This window comes from Notolabrus celidotus, chromosome 5, assembly GCF_009762535.1.
Source record: "Notolabrus celidotus isolate fNotCel1 chromosome 5, fNotCel1.pri, whole genome shotgun sequence".
Lineage (NCBI taxonomy): Eukaryota > Metazoa > Chordata > Actinopteri > Labriformes > Labridae > Notolabrus > Notolabrus celidotus.
In genome coordinates this window covers 38,113,503-38,126,963 of record NC_048276.1, presented here as the reverse complement: position 1 = coordinate 38,126,963, position 13,461 = coordinate 38,113,503, and the positions used below count along the sequence as shown (strand labels likewise).

General features: G+C 43.4%; 2 protein-coding genes across 2 annotated transcripts in view; both read left to right on the top strand.

Annotated features, from left to right (window-relative positions):
• The window catches only part of LOC117812322 (glucose-6-phosphate exchanger SLC37A2-like), a 24,750-nt gene extending 23,002 nt beyond the window's left edge, over window positions 1–1,748 (top strand). The window contains exon 18 of the mRNA XM_034683008.1: window positions 1,431–1,748. Coding sequence (XP_034538899.1) covers window positions 1,431–1,482 — 52 coding nt within the window. The 3' untranslated portion in view covers window positions 1,483–1,748. The remainder of the gene's footprint in view (window positions 1–1,430) is intronic.
• Window positions 1,749–8,935: 7,187 nt separating this feature from the next.
• On the top strand, window positions 8,936–11,880 carry LOC117812746 (basic proline-rich protein-like). The gene is made up of 2 exons (XM_034683659.1): window positions 8,936–8,941; window positions 11,101–11,880. The coding sequence occupies exons 1-2, from the start codon at window positions 8,936–8,938 to the stop codon at window positions 11,878–11,880; spliced, it is 786 nt and encodes a 261-aa protein (XP_034539550.1).
• The last annotated feature ends 1,581 nt before the right edge of the window (window positions 11,881–13,461 follow it).

The following is a 13,461-nucleotide window of genomic DNA, read 5'->3' as shown; positions in this document are numbered from 1 at the left end:
TTCTGTTGACTTTACATGCTTTGACATTTAAACAAGAGTTTTACATGTATGTTTTATTTGAAAACCTTTATCGTGATATGAGATGTTAATTTGGGGATTTTGTTATTATCAAATTCTATTTATTATTGATTTGGTCTATTTATTTATTGATCTATCAAAATAGTTAGTTAGTTAGTTAGTTAGTTAGTTAGTTAGTTAGTTAGTTAGTTAGTTAGATAGTTTGTTTGTTTGTTTGTTGCTTGGTAAGTAAATTAGTTGGTTGTTTGGTCTGTAAGTAAATAAGTTAGTTGGTTGGTAAGTAGATTAGTTGGTTGGTTGTTTGGTTGGTAAGTAAATTAGTTGGTTGGTTGGTTGGTGGTTGGTTGGTTGGTTGGTTGGTATGTAAATTGATTAGTTGGTTGGTAAGTAAATTAGTTGGTTGGTTGGTTGGTTGGTAAGTAAGTAAATTAGTTAGTTGGTTGTTTGGTTGGTTGGTTGGTTGGTAAGTAGATTAGTTGGTTGGTTGCATGTAAATTAGTTAGTTGGTAAGTAGATTAGTTGGTTGGTTGGTTGGTTGGTTGGTTGGTAAGTTAATTAGTTAGTTGGTTGGTTAGTAGATTAGTGGGTTGGTTGTTTGGTTGTTTGGTCGGTAAGTAAATTAGTTAGTTAGTTGGTTGGTTGGTAAGTAAATTAGTTAGTTGGTTGGTTGGTAAGTAGATTAGTTGGTTGGTAGGTTGGTTGGTTGGTTGGTTGGTTGGTTGGTTGGTTGGTAAGTAGATTAGTTGGTTGGTTGGTTGGTTGGTTGGTTGGTAAGTAGATTAGTTGGTTGGTTGGTTGGTTGGTTGGTTGGTTGGTTGGTTGGTTGGTAAGTAGATTAGTTAGTTGGTTGGTTGGTAAGTAGATTAGTTGGCTGGTTGGTTGGTAAGTAGATTAGTTGGTTGGTTGGTTGGTTGGTAAGTAGATTAGTTGGTTGGTTGGTTGGTTGTTTGGTTGTTTGGAAAGTAAATTAGTTAGTTGGTTAGTTGGATGGTATGTAAATTAGTTATTTTGTTGGTTGGTTGGTTGGTTGGTTAGTTAGTTGGTAAGTAATAATAATAATTAAAGCCGCAAGTGGCAATGAACGGGCCCTCGCACAAGCGCCGCCTGATGTGCCCGACCGCCTGATGTGCAGCAGGTGTTGCTGTGCTGCACTTTATGAGGCCTAGGCTGAAACTGTGAGCATACTCGAGCAGCTATCAGCATAGTGTACATTGCAGTACTGCCTGTCACCAGTCGGTGATGCTGTGACTTTAATTATGTTCTGAGGATTGTTCATCACATATCATTACAGAAAGAGTTGTGATCAAAAGCATGGTGTGCAAAAGGTTGCACTGAATTGCATCTGCGACCCTTTATTTTGAAGGAGCAAAGGATGTTCAATATTGTATCTACAAAGGACTTTTATTTTGAAGGGACAAAAACAGGATCCACAGAGGCCCACCTGCACATCCCCTCAGTCAGTGATGCAGCCGATCGGAGGAGACATCTCCCTTTCTCCTCACCTTCATCCTTTTCTCTTCCCATCCCTTTTCACAGTTTTTGAGTGCATCCATAAGATTAAACCACCACACAGCTTCACAAACACCTATGTTCACACACCTTCAATTTCATATTCACCATCAAGAGTAAAGATCACTGTCAAAGACAATAAAAGGAGTGGAAATCAAAAGAGAGTGTGTCACCTCGAATATCTTTTCATCTACACCATCCATGTTCTGACCGGACAAACTGTGAAGATTGACACCCTACAGATAAAATCACCAGCAAACAGTTAATCTCCCTGAGGTCTCAAGTGTGGCATCTAGTACACCACCACCTCTTTTACACATGGTAAAAGCAGGATCTGAGAGTAAATACCGCTCGTTTCCATTAGGTGATGCTAATGTTTTTGGCAGATTGCCAAGAGAACCTCCAGCTTTGACAGTCTGCCACGCCCCCAGTTTTTAGATTTCGCAAAATGTTTCTGATAAGTTTGAATTGTCAATGTGTCTACTATAGAATGTCCCTGTTGGGACTGAATTGGAGAAAACCCAAGGACTAGTTTGTAAAAGTATGCACCCTTATTTGGGCGCTATTTTTCACATTCAAAGCTGTTGGTTTTTGGATATGGGTGCAAGAGGCTTTTTTGTGCACCCTGAGGCCCTTAATATGCATGTACGAAATCGTGCATGTAGCTCAAAAAACCCTCTACGGGGAGGGTTATTTTACCCTTATTTTTAACCCTTTGGAGCAGATTTTTGAATTTCTTTGATGAGAGTCCTAAAATATATGAATGGTATGCGTGGCTGATGTGTGTGGCCGATTTGGTGAGATTTTGTGCATTTTAAAGCCCCAAAAATCTATTTCATGTTTATGGAGAGACATGTGCCATACATGTGTTTGATGCAAAGCCTGAAAGTCTGCCACACCCACAATTTCAGTCTGAATGGTACACCCTGAAGAATTTTGAATGTTCAATGTGTCTACTACAGAATGTGTGTGGTGTGGACTTGATTGGAGAAAAGGCCTAGGGCAGGATCCCTTAAATACGTACCCTTGCGAATCGGGTGAAAAACTGAAAGAAAAAAAAGATGGCCGACTTCCTGTTGGTACTTCACCATGACATTAAGTATCTTTTTTGTAGTTCTTGGCCTGATAGATATGTGAAAAAAATGTCATTCATGTAAGTTGAACTGTGTTGAGGAGGTGGCCAGTTGGAAAGAAGGGGGCGCTACTGAGCCATTTCTGGGACTTTTTCCACGGGACCAAACGAATATCAACATGTCGCCAGGCCTGATGAGTGTGTCAAGTTTGGGGAGTTTTAGGGCATGATGAAGGCTCCAAAAAGGCAATTTACTTTACTAGGTAGAAAGAAAGAAAGAAAAATCCTTAGGGTTACAAGAGGGCCTTCACTGACCGGGGGGCTTCTGACAAATGTTTTACGTTCTCTGCACAGGGAACAATCAACAACATGTTCAACAAATTGGTCTCGTAACAATACATCCTCGTTTGGAAGAACATTTGGCGTCTTTTTAACAACCTTGTCCATAAGACACAATAAAGCATGAGAAAATTCTTGCAGTGTTTCTCCATCTTGTTGCTTTCTGGAGAAGAAAACCTCCAGCAGACACACATGAGATCTGGAACACCCATATAGTTCCTGCTATAGAGCTAGAATTTTACTTGGATATTCCCGCTCCTGCTGCGATCGGTACTTAATCTCTTCTCTCACTTCTCCCTCCAAGTGGTCAAAAATGAAAAGACCTTGCTCAGCTGGGGACAGACGTCTGGCACAGATGCAAGCCTGGACTGCCACCCACTCAACAGTACTAATACCAGTCCTGCCCTTAAACATGGGGCATTTTCTCCCCCGAGGGAGGAAAACCAGTCTCTCAGTTACCAGGTTGTGGACCGACAGATGTCCAGAGACAGCAGAGCTGGAGGTGCTGGGCTCTGGAGGGTTGACTTGCCATTCCTAATGCATCCATTGATTCTCAGCCTGCAGCTGGGCGATCACGTCCTTTAGTTGGGCAAGTTCCTCCTCCATGGGAAAGCAGAGCAGAAGAGGTTAGCACAGTACCAGGGGTGCAGCACAGGGATCCGTCCAGACCTGCTGCTGTTTTGCCCTGAAAACACAAACATGATAAGTAGGGGGAAAAAAACAAAACACCTAAAAACAAACAAACACACGTCTCTGCCTAAACAGTATCCTACCTGTGTGACCTGATTTAATTATAATCAGTGGTGGACAAAGTACACAGTTTCATTACTTAAGTCAAAGTAAAGATCCTCCATGTCAAATATTACTCCAATACAAGTGAAAGATGTTCAGTCAGATTATTACTTGAGTTAAAGTCCTGAAGTACTTCCTTTTAAAAATACTTAAGTATTCAAAGTACTTCTTAAAAAATCTCAAAATGTTGTATTTTCACAATACATAAATGCAGTCAAGAATATATAGAAGTACATTCTGTTACATCATGTTTATTTAGAAACCATTATTTGAAATCTCTAAAAACTATACCATGGAATAAAAACAGACACTAAGTTACTCCAAGCACAGACAGCTTAGTCTGAAATGTTCATCTGGAATGAAACAAACGTTACGTAGCTCAACACGCTCTCTCAGGTTGGACAGTGAATGTTTGTTTGTTTGGGCAGAGTGGGAAACAGGGAGAACATTTCAAACCATACGTATCATTCTTCATTTCAAAAACCTCTAACACGGGCTGAAGATATGAACATGGGTGCTCAGGTGGAGAATTATAGCCATCATTACCACCTCTACATGAACTGCCTGATCTGAGTGATGCTCTGTGTTTGCTCCACGTTCAACCATGGAGACTCACGATATACAGGTACGACTCAACCACTGAGACAAACAGAACTACACAAACACAGTTTACTGTCTTAGGATCAGATTTCAGAAAAGAGAAGGACATTCATGAGCTGACTTCAAAGATAAAGTAGTGAGTAACTAGAGCACTGATAGAAATGTAGAGGAGTCAAAAGTACAATAATTCTCTTCTGAATGAAGTGGAGTAAAAGTCATAAGTATCCCAAAAAAGCAATACTCAAGTAAAGTACAGATACTCAAAAAAAGTACTTAAGTACAGTATTCAAGTAAATTTACTTTGTTACTGTCCACCACTGATTATAATCAAGTGTTACTCTATAGTTCCTGGGGTGCAGGTCCCATGGTGGCGTTGCCGGTTACCAAGGCCGTTTAAACTTTAGCTATTAGCTCGCCCTGCCACATAAACTTTTACTATTACTAAAATAGAGGCAGTTAAATATATTTATCAATGTTTTGAATTTCTTGGAAACAGACACGCAAACAAGCGTGCAGCCGTGCACACAAACCAACTAGGTCTTATTGGTGAGTTGCACTAACCTCTGTTCTACAATGTATTTTTGGATCTTTCATCAGTCTGTATGAAATGCTGAAACATACTGTGAGTATTTTGTTTATATTCTAAGCTGGGGACAGTTAACATTGTATAGCTTATTTATTTTTTTCGGTTGCACAACTGCAGCTGAGTCAGCAGTACCAATATCAGTTTATCTAGAATATTAACAGCAACCCTGAGTATAATGTTTCAGCATTTCAGAAATATTGAGAAATGATGCAAAAACACACTGTGGATCAGATGGGCCAGAACTAGGCCAGCAGCACATTTTTCATTTGATATTCGTATGTAGTGAATGGGCCAGAGATGGGCCAGATTATGATGATATAATGAGACGGTATATGGGCCAGAAGTGGACCACAACCTTTCCTCAGTCATAATAAGCACACTGGGCCTTTCAGCCCCACTAATGTTTGACCTGACTGTAATGCAGTATATGGGACAGACCTGGCCCGTGGAACCAGCCGTTTACTGGGCCAGAAGAAACACAAGCATGTGCCCCATGTATGGGCTGTATTCATTTTGCTGTCTGGGAAATTGTTAAAAGACAGGTGTGTGTGTTTCAGCTTGCACTTTGTCAGCCGAGATAGGTAGCTTGAAATGAATGTGATGATATGTTCAGGCCTCACTCTTGGGACATCTAGAAGCACCTGGTGTGTTGACCTGAGTGCTCTGACTGGAGCATGCAGGTTCAAACACTCGCTTAGGTATGGTGGTGCCAACCCATGTAAACTTCTAAAAACCAACAACACAATTTTATACTGGATCCTGAAGCTGACAGGAAGCCAGTGAAGAGAAGCCAGAACAGGGGTGATGTGATCATGACGTCTCTTCCCAGTCAGCAGGCGTGCAACAGCATTTTGTACCTGCTGCAGGCGACGAAGAGACGAACGATCAATACCAATACCCCACAAACTAGAGGGGCCTCTGATGAAGAATGTTGGCCAAGGTGGACAGAGAAGGTCCTCTCTGACAAATACAATTTAAACCATTTCAGGACATTACCTTTAATGCCAACACAAAGCTCAAGGCGTGATAAAAGAATCTGGTGATCGACTGTGTCGAATGCAGCAGTCAGGTCTAAAAGCAACAGCACAGCATGGTTCCCGGCGTCGGCAGCTAAGACAAGATCATTAAGAACTCTCAATAATGCTGTTTCAGTGCTGTGGAGGGATTTGAAACCAGACTGAAATTTCTCAGACATGTCATTAAACTCAAGGTATGACTGCAGCTGGTTAAAAACTACTCTCTCTAAATCTTTAGACAGAAAATGAAGCTTGGAAATAGACCTAAAGTTTGAGAGAATAGAAAGATCTATCTTTTATATAAGAGGTGGCACTACAGCGTGTTTAACAACAGTGGGGACCCAAGTTTGGTATTTACCATACTCACAATGTAAGACCCCACAGTCGCTTCTTAATATCAGAGATGCCAGTCACAGACGGACTCCCGACTGTTCAAAGATCGTATAGATCGGAAATACTTATCCATTATGGATGTAAGCTACAAACAGCCACATATCAGTGATCTGATATCAGTGATATCAGGACTTTAAGATGATCACTGTGTCAGAAGGTAACAGGACTTTAAGAGGATCACTGTGTCAGAAGGTAACAGGACTTTAAGATGATCACTGTGTCAGAAGGTAACAGGACTTTAAGATGATCACTGTGTCAGAAGGTAACAGGACTTTAAGATGATCACTGTGTCAGAAGGTAACAGGACTTTAAGATGATCACTGTGTCAGAAGGTAACAGGACTTTAAGATGATCACTGTGTCAGAAGGTAACAGGACTTTAAGATGATCACTGTGTCAGAAGGTAACAGGACTTTAAGAGGATCACTGTGTCAGAAGGTAACAGGACTTTAAGATGATCACTGTGTCAGAAGGTAACAGGACTTTAAGATGATCACTGTGTCAGAAGGTAACAGGACTTTAAGATGATCACTGTGTCAGAAGGTAACAGGACTTAAAGATGATCACTGTGTCAGAAGGTAACAAGACTTTAAGATGATCACTGTCAGAAGGTAACAGGACTTAAAGATGATCACTGTGTCAGACTGCTGGAGAGTGGCAGTTTTTAACACGGGGATGTGTAATCATGCTACCAAGGATCATTTCATTTGCGTTCTCAAATTACGAGGTCATAAACAAAAATCAAACTGCTGTGTGCAAAACCTGCAGCACGAGAGTAACACGACAACTTGGAGCTTTGTTGGGCACCTAAGGTTGCACAAAGAACGGTAAATTGGGCTGATACCTGCTGTGAGGTAATGATTTGGGTAACTTAAACTTAGCATCCATTTTATGCAACAGTGCATGTTCACTTGTAAAATCACTGTGGCTAGAAACTGTGACGCTGAAATGAAGTTAGCTCAGCTGAAGTCAGTTGTAAGGTTAGGGGTGTTTATTTTGGTTTCTGAGCAAACTCATGTACTTATTATATATATAAGAAATGAATGTAAGATCAGCAAAGCTTATTTGTATTCTTTAAAAGCACATGCCACAAAGTATTGCACAATCAAAGAGAAAAATAGTTTGCCTCTTTTGTGCAAGCAGACAAAGTTTAAAAGGAACTAGATACACTAAATAAAAAAAATTAAAAATCAATCACAGTCATTTTAAAAACAGTAGTTATAGCAGTCGATTAATCTAATTGTTGTTTGTGTTATCCAAAATCTGTGTAATATATTAAATAAGCCTAGCTGTAATAAGCTTTCTAATTTTCGGTGCAGCTTTTGTGCCTTTTAATCTATTTTTTAATCATTAGTGGCTTACACAGTTTTTTGCAAGTATTTTGCCTATAACTGTGTATTAAGTTATATTAAAATTACAATAAATCTTATTCATAGAACACTTTTCAAAATCCATGTTATAAAGTGCTTTACGACAAAACAAACTAGTTTATTGTGAATTTTTCCAAAGGGTCAAACCAGTTTCTTTCCCTCCACCATGTAGAAAAGGAAGACAGACACAAAACACTTCAGAGAAATATCAAGCTACATTTAATAAAAATCAAGAAAAGCAATATGATACAAATATTATATTGTATTATCATGTAATGATTAAATTGAAAGCTAACTTCAGTGTTGTAGTTTCAAGTCACACTATTTCAAGTTAAGTTATTTGATGTTATCTGCAGTTGTAAGGCTGACAAATTCTGAAAACTGTTTATATATTTACCACTTGCAGATTGGAGGAATAGCAGCTGATTAGAAGCCTCCCAAATGACCCTCAACAGCCTTCAATCTTGCATTTTATTTTATTTAAAGAATTAACGATTCAAAATTCATTCATTGTATTTGTCAAATTTGATAGATTGTTACATTGTTAAAATAGCATTTTATTTGGTAAACAGTCCTTGTGACTTGTAAGGACTCAAAGATTTCAAGCCTAAGACTTCGGACTTGACTCGACTATTCTTGTCTTTACTTGAGACTTGACTTGGACTTGGGATTAAAGACTTGGGACTTACTTGAGACCCGCAAAACAATGACTTTCTCCCACCTCAGGTACTCAGTGATGATTAAAGCGCAAAAGTAATGGAATACTGTCCAAATGAGCAGAAATTCAACCACAGAAAGGCTCTGTAACCTGTTGTTTGTATGTATTCTCTCTATGCTGGACCCAGCTGACCCTGTCTGCTCTGAGCTGGCACTACGCTCCCACCACACGTCCTGTGGAGCAGGACACAAGCCCTCGGACGGAGCAAAGTCATGTAGCTGACGGAATGGGCGCATCCTGTGGATTTTCGGGTTAAGACTGAACTATGTGATTTGTAAGCTCAAGTGACATGTAGGAGAGAGCGCTCCTGATCTTAACCATGATCTTCTGTTTCTGACAGATTTTTCATTCTATTAAATGTGTTGCACCAGAGTGAGCTTTGTGTCATTCCTGGCCCTGTAACACAGCCACTCACATGTTCTTAAAATTGCGTGTAAAATGTAATTAAAACGAGTGAGTTGTATGTCTGTTAGTAATATGTGTCCGTTGCTGCTGTTGTAAACAATGTTAAGGATTTGCTAGTATGACCGTTAGTGATATATGCTGCCGTTATAAATGGTGTAAAGACTGTATTTATTTTTTAAATGCATGTGTTAATGTTTTATATATTTAACATATTTGATTTGTATGGTAAGAAAAATATTGTTTAATAAAAGTCTGGCAGAAACCAGAGAACTGTTAATAATCACAGCAGACTTATGCTGTTTTCTTTCCATACTGACAGAAACAATAATAAACTGTAACCTGGTTTAAAGACAGACCTGATACACATTCTTGAAGATGAAAATTAAAATTGGTGTATTGACATTTTATTTCATTTATGAGCCAAATAAAGCGCCCATATTTGGAAAATTGATCAGCATTTCTGTTAATGCCGTTTAGTTTTTAAACGTACTTTTTCATTTGAATTTTGTAACTTTTGGTTAATGTCTCAAAGGTCTAAAAGGCACCATCTAATGGAGGTTCTAATTTCTAGTGTGTTTTTTAAGGTCAATGTGACCATGCTATGGGATTAAAGGCATTCAACTGTTAAAAGAGAGTGTCGGGATTCTTTCTTGGTTATTTCACCTTGCTTAATACAGAGTACACTGTAAAATATCAGGGTAAAATCACAAGTAGACAATTTCTTTTTTTTTTTTGTTTCTTCTCCTTGTCTGCATATATATTTCTGGTTTGTGTCATGTTTGTCACAAACTGTCAAATATTAATGCAATTTATTCTTGCAGCAAAGGAAAAGAAAGAAAACCTTTTTCTTCTGTGCTTGTGACTGTGTGCATGCAACCATCACCATTCCTCTTAGAACTCTGGCCTATCTTTTATTGGCAGCTAATATCATGTTCTGTAAAAGAAGGCGTGCACACCTAGGTGGACCAAAATAATAATAATAATAATAATAAAGTAAAAGAAAGATTACATAAAGATATACAAAGGGACAGGGAAAGAGAAGGAGAGAGAGACCTAAGACATTTCGATGGAGAGGGACCATCTCACCATGACGCCAGAAACACCGTGCGGTGATACTAATGATTAACCAACCCTTAGTGTCCACAATCATTACTGAAGCTTGGGTCGCAGAGGGTTGCCACTCTATTTGTGTAACAAGACCACCACTTGGGTCAGATCAGCAGAGCGGTTCAGCCCAGCAGCCGGTCCGCGAGAGCAGTCAGGCCGAAGGACCCAATGCACCGTGAGAGACCCAGGCCAGGGGACAAGCCAAGGACCCAGACTGAAGCAAACAGGTACCGCCGGGGCACCCAGGGGAACCCCCGGGTCACCCAGCAGATGAAAGGGGGGCGAGGGGGGAGAGATCCCGCAGCCCCCCCAAGGATCACCTTCACAACACCGCCCCCACAGCCCCCCAAGACAGGGCCAAAGGAGCCACCAGGGCCGAGGGGGCCCAGCACCAGGAGCAGACAGCCAGGCAGCCGGGCAGGACCAGGATCAGAGCCCGCCAACCGGCGCACCGGAGCGGGGGGAGGGCGGAGGCGGCAGGGCCAATCCCCCCCACCCCCCCAGCCGGCCCGACCACTCCCCCCAGCCACGCCCCGCGACTGATGGACCAGGCCGCGGGGGCATGGAGGGACACCCCAATGGCTGCCGTAGTAACACCCCCCCAGCTGCGCGCCACCCCACCCCCCAAAGAGGACCGCGAGGGAACCCCCGGGAAACCCGGCCCTGAGGGCAGCCGCGGACCAGGCCCCCGCAGGGGAGGGGGCAGCAGGGGGATGGAGGATGACAGGGACATCAGCCACCCTCCCAGCCCCGATGGACCCCCAACGAGTAGGGCCGAGCCAAACACTAAGGCCCCGCCACACCTGATCTGTGTTTGTGTCGTATGATTTGAATTTTGTTTTGTTTTTTTTGTTATATGTATGTTTGCTAGTGAGGTGGATTAAAGTAGGGGGGGCAGGAAGGGAGACGGGAGAGAGGGGGGAGAGCCGTAGTGCACTACTGCATCACAATCCGACCCCCCCCCCCCGTATAAAACCCGCCCCCCAACCCTATGTCTTTACCTATGTCAGTATTTAGTGAGGTGCATTAAAATAGGGGGGTGGAAGGGAGGCGGGAAAGGGGGGGAGAGCCTCAGTGCACTAATGCCCCATCATCTGCACCTCCCCCCCGTATAAAACCCGCCCACCCATCAGCACCCCCAACCCTATTGTCTTTTTTTTTGTCCAACTGTTCTAGTGTAGTGCGTTAAAAGAGGCAGGGCCCGTCTGCGGCAAGCCCACTTCAGGGGGCCCTAGGGCGGTGGCACTCCAGCAGTCCCCGACCCCCCCAGCCCCACCCACCAGTCCCCCGACCCCGCGATGGACAAGGCCCACAGCCGCCCGGCAGGGCGTGGCACCCGACCCGAGATCCCCCCCAGTATCCCACAGGGAGGCAGGGAGCCCACAGCCAGGGAGGGGAACCCGGCACCACGAGATGCCCCAATCCAACCCCCGCCGCAGGCCGCACGGGCAGAGTAGGCGCAGCCAGCTAGAGGAGGGCCAAAACCAACAGGGGAGACCAGAAGGGAAAGGCAGGCCAATGAATGGACCCTTCCCCTGCCCCCACCACCCCGCCCCCACCACCACCACGCCGGCCGGCCAACCCCAGTCCAGGACACCGCCCGCCCAACCTGCCCGCCCGCCCCGGTACCGAACCCCCAGGACCCAGGAGGCCCCCCAGGCCCTGCCCCATTCAGCCACAGGGACAGATTGCAGAAGCGTCCAGAGGGGGAACCCAGGACCAGACCCCACAACCCCCCCACCTCCCCCACCAGTAGAACCAGAGGCCACGCAGGCACCCGGCAGGCACCGCCAGCCCCCCGTCAAAAGGCCCCGAGCCCAACCACAGGCCCCAGCCACCCACACCGCAAAGGGCCCCACCAAACCTAACGCCCCAACCACACCGGGCGCGGGGCCGACCACCCGTGCCAGGTCAAATCCCAAGGGCCATCCAAGAATTACCGCAAGGCCCCTTTAAAGCTCCTTTATATGTATGCGGGTGTGAGCATATAAACATGTATGTGTGTGGTTTGTGATTGTGTGTATATGATGAACCCTGGTAAGAGGGTATCCATGTGTTTGTGAATGTGGGTGTAAGTCAATAGGTTGGGGAAAACTCAAGTCATGAAAGTATTTGGCAGTCTACTATTTTGTTTTGTTTTGTTTTGTGGTTGTTTGGAGATCAGTTAGTTAGAGCTGTTAATTTAGTGATGATTGGTAGCCAGCTGCTTTCAAATGAGTCCAGTGTATTATTAACTGTCGCACAACATTTCTCTATTGATATTTGGTCCATTAGTAGATTCTCCCAAATCTTAATGTTTAGATTTCTCTTGGATTTCCAATTTAAGAGGATAGTCTTCTTTGCTATGATTAGGGCCGTTAAGAGAATGGTGGAATGTTTATTATGTTGTGTTATTTCCGATATATGCTGCTGCAGATATGATGTTGCAGTTGAGCATGGTTGACAATCTGTCGATGACTTGTTGCCAGAATTGGCGGACCGGTGTGCAGGTCCAAAATGCATGGAGATATGTGTCTGTTGTATCTTGAATACAGTTGGTGCATTTGTCTGTTTCTGATAATCCCATTTTGTGTAGTTTTGCCACAGTGTAGTGTGTCCTATGGATGGTTTTATACTGGATAAGTTGTAAGTTTTTGCTAATGCTTTTATTGAAGTTGTATATACAGATTCGATTCCAGAAGTCACAGTTAGTTGTTATTGAGAGATCTGATTCCCATTTTGATATCGGTAATGACACCGAGGTGTCGGACTGGTTTAAGATTGCGTATATTTTTGACATGCTCTTTTTTTTGCTGAAGATATTTAAGATTCTGTCAATTGGAATGGGGTCATCCGGCGAGTTAACAATGCTATTTAGGATCACTATAGATTGTAGTTGTATGTATTCTAAAAAGTTTGGGGTGATACTAAATTTCTGGACTAGTGTGGTGAGGCTGATGAGAGTGTTTTCCTCCGTAATGTGCTGAAGGTGCGTGATGCCCTTTTTCACCCAGTTGGGGAAGTGGAGTGGTTTCTTTTTAAAAGAGAAATCAGGGTTTTTCCAGATGGGAGATGCGGAGGGATGGGGCAATTTGTTGAGACTTTGTGATTTTAACAGCTTTCCACCAATTATATAATTTGTATTTTTTTTTTTTTCGTATTTATGTTTGCCAGTGAGGTGGATTAAAATAGGGGGGAGGAAGGGAGGCGGGATAGAGGGGGGAGAGCCGTAGTGCACTACTGCACCACAATCTGCCCCCCCGCCCCCGTATAAAACCTGCAGTATCTAGTGAGGTGCATTAAAATAGGGGGGGTTGAAGGGAGGCGGGAGAGAGGGGGGGAGAGCCTCACAATCACCACAATCTGCCCCCCCGTGTATAAAACCCGCCCACCCATCCAGCACCCCCAACCCTATTGTCTTTTTTCGTCCAATTGTTCTAGTGTAGTGCGTTAAAAGAGGCAGGGCCCGCCTGCGGCATGCCCTAGGGCGATGGCACTCCAGCAGTCCCCGACCCCCCCCCAGCCCACCCACCAGTCCCCCCATCCCTTGGTGGACAA